The 9,532-nt window shown below is 48.9% G+C and overlaps 1 protein-coding gene across 5 annotated transcripts in view; it reads right to left on the minus strand.

The window, feature by feature from the left end:
* The window catches only part of YPEL2 (yippee like 2), a 33,220-nt gene extending 26,079 nt beyond the window's left edge, over positions 1 to 7,141 (minus strand). For 2 of the 5 annotated variants that reach the window (XM_058854224.1, XM_058854223.1), the window contains exon 1: positions 7,028 to 7,107. Coding sequence is in view for 1 of the 5 variants with exons in the window: in XM_058854221.1 (XP_058710204.1) it covers positions 6,563 to 6,725 (163 nt within the window). In the remaining 4 variants the exon portion in view is untranslated. The other 3 variants (XM_058854225.1, XM_058854222.1, XM_058854221.1) reach the window with 3 other exon arrangements.
* Between the last annotated feature and the right edge of the window lie 2,391 nt (positions 7,142 to 9,532).

Raw genomic sequence — 9,532 nt, forward strand, 5'->3', positions numbered from 1 at the left:
ACAAGGGAAAGCCAAGAAAGGAGCTGAAATAGCAGATGGGTGAACACAATGTGCTTCACTCTTCAGTGTCAAGTTTCTGAAATGCACCAATTTCAAACCCTGGCTAAGGTGACACCGCAAAGAGCTCGGCAGCACCACCACCACTGATCCCCGAGTGTCCTTCTCTAACACCTCAGCTCATCCTCCAAACCCTGGAAGTAGGGAAAGAACACGAGAAAATGTGGAAAACAGCCAGCAGGAACCCCCTGCACTGACTTTTATCAGTTGCATGGACACAGTTACAACACAAATAATAATATTTAACCCCTTTTCCTCTTCTGGATGTCCCTTAGCAAGTGACTTCATCTCTTCCTGCACCACAAGGAAGCACCTCATGGTTTTGGGAAAAAGGTGAGGGAGGGATGGAGGGATGGAGGGATGGAGGGATGGAGGGATGGAGGGATGCAGGGATGGAGGGATGCAGGGATGGAGGGATGCAGGGATGGAGGGATGCAGGGATGCAGGGATGCAGGGATGGAGGGATGCAGGGATGGAGGGATGCAGGGATGGAGGGATGCAGGGATGGAGGGATGGAGGGATGCAGGGATGGAGGGATGCAGGGATGCAGGGATGCAGGGATGCAGGGATGCAGGGATGCAGGGATGGAGGGATGGAGGGATGGAGGGATGGAGGGATGGAGGGATGGAGGGATGCAGGGATGCAGGGATGCAGGGATGCAGGGATGCAGGGATGCAGGGATGCAGGGATGCAGGGATATAGCATTCCAGACACCTGCAGGAAACCACTAGAGGGCATCAGGAAGAGCTGCAGCAGGAGGCAATCCCAGCCTCTCCAGCCGGCCACAGGGAATCCGGGACGGGCAGGATGCCAACCCTGCTGCACCTGCCGTGCTCCACATTCCACAGCCAGCCCGGCAGGAAAAACCCCAGCGTTATCCTGCTGAACAGCTCCCAGCACCAACCCCGGCACAACTGCCAGCCTGATTATATTAATCACCTTTTAAAAGCTGGGGTTTGGTGGCTTTTTTTCCTCTTTAAGATCACTGCCCCATGTCTATCACAAATCTCATCAAAAATAGATACAGCACCCCACAACAAACCCTCCTGGGATGTCTCTGATGGACAGAATTCCTCTAAAGGTCACTTGGAAAGTACAGGAAAATGAGTTGAAACTTAAAAGGAACAAAGAGCAAATTTTAAAACTCACTTCAGGTTAGAATTTTGTTTAAGTCTGTGTAGCTTCGTCACTAACCCAGTAAAAACCCATTAAACTTATTAATATTAATTTTTCAAAATGGTTCTTTACATAGTTGATTTAAGTTCTGTCAGTCTGGAGATTAAATCAAATTTTCAAGTTTCACTTATTTTAATAATCCACACCAGTGCACTTTCAGGTTCTCAAATGCAAGAAGCAAGTCCAAAAGGCTCCTGCATTCCAAGCAGGAATCCCTGTGTGAATTACAGCACTCAGCCAACCGAAAAGGGAAAGAACAGGTTAAAATAACTCACTGAAGATGGTGCAGAGGTGCTTCTTTCTGGCTCCTGACTACAGAGAGCAGGTGACAATGAGAATTTTCTGAGTTTCTTTACAGCCTAAAGCTGGCCTTGGACCATTCAGTGTCAGAACTGCTCACTCATCTCTCCCCACCACTCAAAGCACCATCAGACAGCACAGGGAAGCAGGGAAAGGAAACAATTCTGGATATTTTAATCAAAGCCTTTCCTCTACAATTTCATCTCAAGAAGGCACGGGACGAGCTAGGACAGACATCACCTGGCTCAATAGTTTATTACAGAAGGTTTCTTTAAACCTTTTTTTATTTAAAGGTATTATTGAAAGATTATAATTTATTACTTTTTACAGGCCTGTCTCTGAAACCACAGGAGCAGGGACTGCAAGATTCAGCCTCTCCAAGGAATGACTGACACCTCTGGCTGAATTCTCTTCCCACTCTCACGAGTTGCCTGGCAGCAATATCTTTGCAATGCAGAAGAGCCTGTGCCGCTGATAAGGAGCAGCAGGGTGAGATTACAGCTGTGAGCTGCCCACCTTCAGCTCCCTCCAGCCAAATCCAAGGCCCAGTTCCAGCAGAGGCCACTCCAGAGGTACCAAACACAGCAGGAGAAGTCACCCAGAGAAGCAGCACGATTCTGAACGAGGCAGTGCTTCCGTCTGCTCCCACCAGCAAATCCCACTTGTGCCACAAATAAAAGCTGCAAGCTGGGCTAATTTAACACACAAGTGACTCCATTTCCTCCTTTACATTTTGCAAAGCCCCAGGAAGGGGTAAGAGTCCTGCAGCTGAATCAGCTGAGCTGCAGCTCCTCCTTTCAGACCAACCCTGGTGCTGGACAAAGCCATGTTCAAGGTGAAGGTGACATTTGGAGCCCCAGATCAAGGACTTTGGCAGTGTCACACAGACACAGTGTTCTACAAAACCAAACAAGACCCTTGCCTTGCTATCCTAGCACCAACCCGAATTAAAGGCAGCAAGGAAAAGCTCTTCCAATGCAAGTGATCATTTACTGACAAAATGGAAATGCTTTTCATCATCTCAACTTCTCAGCTTGATTTGCTTTAATTGCAAAACAGTCTGGCTGTCCAAATAAATCTCCAATCATTGCATTTTCTGTGGTGTTCCTCAGATCACTTTATTATCTCTCTCTCTGGCAAACGTAGGTATGACCAGGATTCAATTACCTGGGGCTGCTGGATGGATCATCTATTTCTCCCTGATAAAGCCAAGGAACACAGTGAGAACATTTATCTGTTGCAAGGATCATTCCAATATCCTCAAAGACATGAAAGAAGGGTCTGCTAGAGCTGCCTGTCATGACTCACTACTACAAGCTCCCCTTCCCAAATTCCCAAGTTTTCACCTGCCCACAAACCCCACCTGCTCAGAGGGTTCTTCCCAAGAACATCTTTAACCCAGCTTTACTCTGCCCAGCAGCTCATCTGTCACGAGACAGGCAGTGACTTCATTTTCTGCCCTCGTACATCTGATTCTTTTCTGAGGAAAGCTGAGGATAAGATGGTGAATTCTGACCCATCTCTGCCAGAAACACTTTTAATGCAACAGTTCCTGCACTAACAAGGGACAAACTCTGCAGTACTTCAACCACAACCTTTCTCACTTCCCTTTAGCAGTGCTATGTGTCAAGGGGGCAAAGTCAGGTGAGGATTTAGAGCTTGGAAGTTCACATGACAGATGCTTTATAACTGAATCTAGTTTAAGAAGGTCAAGTCAGCTGTTACCTTGCCAGGTTTTGTCATTAGTTCCTCCTGGATATCCTCTCCAGCCTGCCAAGGCAGGTGAACTGACTCACCTCTCACAGTTCTGTGACAGAACTGACGCAAGTTTGAGCTGGGAGTTCCTGGGATTCTCATGAAGATTTCTTATTTCCCCCACAATTAATAATTAACCCCTTTTTTAAATCTTTTTTTTTTTATTTTATTTGTCTGTGATGCTGGACAGTCTGTTTTTAGTAACATCTTGCTCCAGCCATATCTCATCAGTGAAACCTCAGAGGTTTCTTCTGGAGCTCTGTGGCTGGGCCATGCAATGCCCAGGTCATACCACCCTACGTTCTGTCCTTGTGGTGCCAATGTGAAACAGGAGAAGTCACACCACTCTGCCATCCCTCTCAGCAGATTAAAAACTTCCCTGAAGGGCAAATTCAAAGCATCCTCAGCTTTTAGAACTTTTAGTAGCCTTTGCTCGACTGTGGGAGTTTCGCTCTGTACAAGTCACGACGGCAGTGGAAAAAAAAAAAAAAAAGAGTCTAAAAGTGATGTATTTTTGTGAGTCAGCAAAACTCACATTTTAACATTCTCCACCAACACCTGAGCAGGTGTAAAAAAGCAACCTCTAGATGGACCTGTCAATGAGGGAACCGGAAGGCAGCTCCACCACCTTGCCTTCCCATAACTTTCAATGACTCACAGTGCCTGGCACTATCATTTGTTAAAGCAAGAGTGAAGCAGGGATAATAGCTATTTACTAAAAACAGAGGAGCGTGATTAGCTTTAATTAGCATTGTCAAGTGACTTGAGATTGTCAGGTACAAGATGTGGGAGAACTAAGTCTCATTAATTATGTTATTTCCTGCAGCCTTAAGTGGCTTGGCCAGTCCAGTGACGCTTCCGGAGACAGAGCTGCTCCCGATGGCCAACACATCCCACACCAGAGCGTGGAAATGCTCCCAGGCAGCCCTGGAAGATGTGGCTGTCCAGTAAAAGGTGGCAGAGAAGGAGTAGAATCAGGAACACTCAGCTTACATGCTGCAGGACAGCCACAGACCCTGACAAACGGGGACAAAAAGGTAAAATGACAGGGCAGAAATCAGACTCTGAGATAACCAACTGCCAAAATCCAGGGAGATGAAGACCAGAGACCAATGTGGGCAACAGGGAACAGGATTCAGGGGACAGCACTCTTGGAAAACTGTCTTTTTATTCTCCCCACAAAGACAAGCTATAAGAAATCCACATTCTCAGCCAGCATCACATGGCAAACAGACACTGATTTACCAGCTAAAGAGCTGTACTAAAGAAATGAAAAATCTTTGAATCAGAGTAGTCCCTCTCTTCCATGGACTCTCCTTGGCCTCTGGAAGGAAAAGGAAACCTGTCCTTAGCCATTAGTTACTGTGATGGATCAGAAAGACAAAACCCACAAATAAACAGGCACAGGAAAGGGAACATCTTGAAGGACCAACTTACAGGTCTCAGTCAAGGAGAGGAAAAAGGCAGCTATCCTGGTTTCCAAGCAATAAACACACTCTGCTACATCTTGGACATCCTGATCAGCTTCAAAACAGCCCAAGGAGCTCTCAATTTCCCCATTCCTGACTCTGCTGTGATCCCTGTGCTCCAACACTCCATAGCTGACCTCTAATGAAGACTCTGCTTAAGCTCAAGCAAACAAAGCTCTGCCAGTTAATGACCAAAGCCCAATGAAAGCCTGGCTTTATTGGTGTCTCTCCTTCCACACACACGGGCAAAGGCAAGGCCATGATGCAAGAACAAGAAATAAATGGTTTTTTACTCCTCTGCAATCCCTGCAATGCTTTTGTAGTACCACACCAGATGAAGGAGGTCCCAACTTTCTAAACTGCCAGCCAGGACCTACACCAGAGTGACCAGTTCCTTAATTAAATTCTCTCTCAGCAGCAGGTATTCAATCCATGAGTCAAGGAGCCTTTGAGGGAATGTGGATTTACAGGTAGGGATGCTGTCTTCTTCAACACAACCCTGACTCAACTGCACACACCAAGCAGCAAGGAAAGGAAATCATTTATTCAGAATCTATGAATCCAGAGGACACGAGGGAACTCAAGGATTGTTTTGCCAGTTATTCCAATCCTGGCACTGGGAAAGAGACACCTGCAAAGAAAACTAAAATAATAAATAAGTAAGAGAAGCACTTGACATCTCCATCAGATGAAAACAATGTCTCTGCCCTCCCTACAGCATTCCCAACCTCAGCTTCAAAGTGCAGCCCTCACTTCTACATGGCCTTTCGGCAGGAAAAAAGAACCAGGGATCCAGGGAGAAAAGGAGAACATCCCAATTTGTTGTTCCAGCGCTGCTCTTACACAGCAAACAATGTTTACAAGGAACCAGAGGCGTGGATCCAACACGATGAGATCTTGAACAAAATCAGTGGGAGTGCTCTGCGAGGATGAAGTCACAAAACACATCCTTTCCAGGCAGAATCCTCTCACGGATTACAAGGCAAGCTCCCTCGGTATCTGCTTGTTTACAACCCTCTCACTCAGCACAGGCCTCCCTACACTGCCCAGCTTTAAGTAACCATAAACGCATTAGGAAAAATTCTTATCTGGAGCAGGGAGCAGGCCCTGAGGAAGGCAGGGGCAGGAAGGCAGGGCAGGAAGGCAGGTGCTGTGCTCTGTCCCGCCCTTGCCCAGCTGCACGCGAGGAACACTGGTCTGACAGGCCTTCCTCTGGCTGTTTTCTAAGACAGAAAAAGGTGAAGACAGAGCCACTCCAGTAATTTGTAGGGTAAGGATGCAAGGATTCAATTTGTTTTTTCCTACCCCGTTAAAATCACGTTTTAAACATGAGCTTGACTTCAAAATTCAGCACTAAAATCTGAAGCTATGGGCCCATGGCTACTTCTGTCACCTCGAACTTCTCTGGCTTTTCTGGATCAAACCCAGAAGTTTCTATGGAGATGCAGAACCCCGTTACCATTTCGCCCTCAGCCCTGGCCCTCGGCGGAGCTCTGCAGAAGAGGAAGCTGCTACACCCTTATCAGAGGCGATAGCAACAACACAGAGCAGCTGAGTTACCCCGCGCCCGGTTTCGGTGCTCCGAGAGCCAGAACTGCCCTGGGAGGGGCATCCCCAGGGTGCTCCACAACCCCTGTGCCCCCCAGACACGATGGCAGCGCTCTAGCAGAGCCACAGCTGGGCACTGCCGGGGCTCCAAGGACTCGCAGCACAGCTGCCAAACAGAGCTGCTGCCCCGGAGCCCCGGGAGAAGATGCTGCAGCTCCACGGGGTCACCGCCCGAGCCCCCGCACGCCCTGTCCCACCTGCGGGCTCAGCGTTTATGGTGCGTCCATCGCCACAGCGAGATGGGTGGCGAGGAAGCACCATCTCTGCTCCTCCTCCTCCTCCCCCGGGCGTTTCCTCGCCGATCCCCGGGTCGGTGGCACCGAACCCCTCCCGGCCGGACCTGTTGCCCCCCGCCTCCATCCCCTCGCCCGGCCGCGCACACAAAGGCCGCCGCCCAGCCCGGCTCTCCCACCGCCAGCACCGGGGGCTCCCCCACCTCCTCTACCGGCCCTGACGGAGCCCCCCGGGGATGCTCCCCCGGACCCGCGCGGCCGCGGGGCGGGTGGAGGGGGGGACACGGGGACACACGGACACAGACGCGGCTGTGGCGCAGCTGCGCCCGGCCGCCCAGCCCCGGCCCCGCCACGCGCGGGCCGGGACGTTTCTCCTCGGTGGCCGCTCGCCCCTCACGCCCTCACGCTCTCCGTGCCGCCCTCACTCACCGCGGCCGCACCGAGCGCGTCCCGGCGCGGACCGAGCGCGGCGGCCGCCGACGCGCACAGAGCCCACAGCGCCTCCCCCGCCCACCGCCTGCTCCCTCCGAATATACCGTGCCGGCGCTGAGCGACACCGCTTCTAACCAATCAGCGCCCGCCGGCACATAGCAACACGCCGCGGATTGGCTGCCGCCGGCCGCTGCCCATTTTTGCCCAGCCATTCAGAGCGCGGCGCTGGCGCGGTGCTCCCGCCCCGCCCCTCGCGCACCGGCGGTCCCGCACGCAGAGGCTGCGGCGGCGGCAGCCAATGGGAGCGCGGCTCGCGCGGCCGCACAACAAACGCGGCGCGAGCTCTTAAAGGCGCCGCGCCCTCCCGCGGGGATGCGCGCAGGATGCGCGGGGACTGCGCGGCCCCGGGGGTCCCGGGGGTCCCGGGTTTCAGGGTCACCGCGCAGGGAAAGGGGGCGGCTCTGGTCACTTTCCAATGGCTCTGCGGTATTTCCGTCTTTCCCCGCACAGGTAATTAGCGCGTGCTAATGAACGGCGGTAATTAGCGGTGGCTGGTGCGCGGGGTCGGCCCCGGGGGTGCGGGAGCAGCGGGCAGAGCAGAGACACAAAATGCACCAGTGGCTAACACCAAATCCACCGATATTAACCCTAAAATCCACCACTATCACCCCTCCAAATCCACCAACATTACCCCCAAAATTACCAGTACTAACCCCAAAATTCACCAATATTAACCCCAAAATGCAGCAATGCTAACCCCCCCAAGCCCACCATTACACCTCCAAATTCACCAATATTAACACCCAAAATCCACCAACACCAACCCAGCTTCCCCCACACGCCACAGGGCTAATTGCAAACATGAGGATATTCCATATTTCTCCCACCAATCTCCATCCCAGCCCCTGCCATGGATTTTTCCAGAAGAGATCTTGGTGGTTTTGTACCCCAAAAACTGCAGATGTGCTCCAACCCCCAGCAAACCCCAATTAAATGCTATCCCCTCAAAGCTCTGTAATTAACACATCAGCACGCAGCAGCTCAGGACGAGGTAATTTGAAGGCTTCTCCCTGCACGTTTTTATTTCCTAATAACAATAATTCAGTGTATAAAGTACAGGTTTAATAATCCCAGAATAGTTTGGGGTTGAAGCAACCTTCAAGTCCATCCCATTCCAGCCCTGACTTGGGCAAGAACTCTCCCAACTATCCCAGGCTGCTCCAACCTGGCCCTGGACATTTCCAATATTAAATATATTGAATTAATATTTTTTATCTGTCCATTTCTCGCATCTATGGATAAAAGTTCTACATCAGGGCTGAAATATATTTGCTTTATGAGATTATTCTTGTTCTAACACTCTCCTGCTTAAACAAATCCATAATGATATTTTACTGCAGAATTCTTTAATTGGTAATAAGAGCAATATTCTGGTTCAAATGTTAAATACATGGACTAATAAAGCAATATTTCCATTAATTGTGATATTTTTTTGTGGGTAAAATAACATCCTACCTTGTGCTATAAATTATTTTCCTTCCACACAAGCCAAACCCACCCCTCCTGATTACATTACTGAACCAGCTGGGTGAGGAATTCCACAGATTTTTAATACTAAATGACATTTTTTTCACCCCTTGTGCACTCCTGGTGCAATTTAAACATGCTGCTAAAGAAGATTCAAGCACCAGGGTAGTTAGCAGCTATTAAATACACCCAATAAAGAGGAAAATTGCCTTTCTTTTTTAAATTTGTGTTATCTTTAGACAGCTGCAAGAGGAGCCTGCTTTGAAGGCTTACTTTAAGCTTCTTCTTTTCTTAGATAACCTCTTGCCTTCCCCAGCCAGCAGCAAAGAGCAAACAGCAGATTTTCAGCCTCTTTCCCCAGTGCTAAAAGCTCTGTTTAACAGAGCTAGACAAGGTTATCAGCAGGAAGTGGTTACAGAATTTACTTGAACTTTAAATCACCCAGAAACCACAAGAAACCATCAGCAAAACAAATTTACATCATTAAGAGGCTGCTGCACAGCAGTGAAATTATTTTTTTTCCCCCACCACCTGTGCAGAACTTTCAGTTTGTTAATAAAAATACATTATTTAAAAGGTGAACATCAAGATTATTTTAAAATATATACAAAAAAAAGGTTTCTATTGTAATAGGATTGATTTAGGGTGGTGACTAATTTGCTTTAAGTTCAGCATCACCATGGAAATCTGGGGATTCATACAGCTTTGAAGTTGTAGAAAAATATCACCCTAAAAAAGCCCAAAATTTCTTTATGTTCTAACCTCCATGATCTACAAAAATTGCAAGGTTTTTAGGGATAAGAGTGTTTTATCAGCAGCATTTCACTCACTTCTTCAAAATAAAATGCTGGTTGGGTTAAATGCTATTTACTAAAGCTTCAAGTCCCATTTTTACATTTCATTATGGGTAACAGAGTGTGGTTGCAAACTTTTCAAGCACAGCTTGAGCAGCACCATGAAAACTTACTGGGCTGA

The sequence above is a fragment of the Poecile atricapillus genome, chromosome 21 (assembly GCF_030490865.1).
Source record: "Poecile atricapillus isolate bPoeAtr1 chromosome 21, bPoeAtr1.hap1, whole genome shotgun sequence".
NCBI lineage: Eukaryota > Metazoa > Chordata > Aves > Passeriformes > Paridae > Poecile > Poecile atricapillus.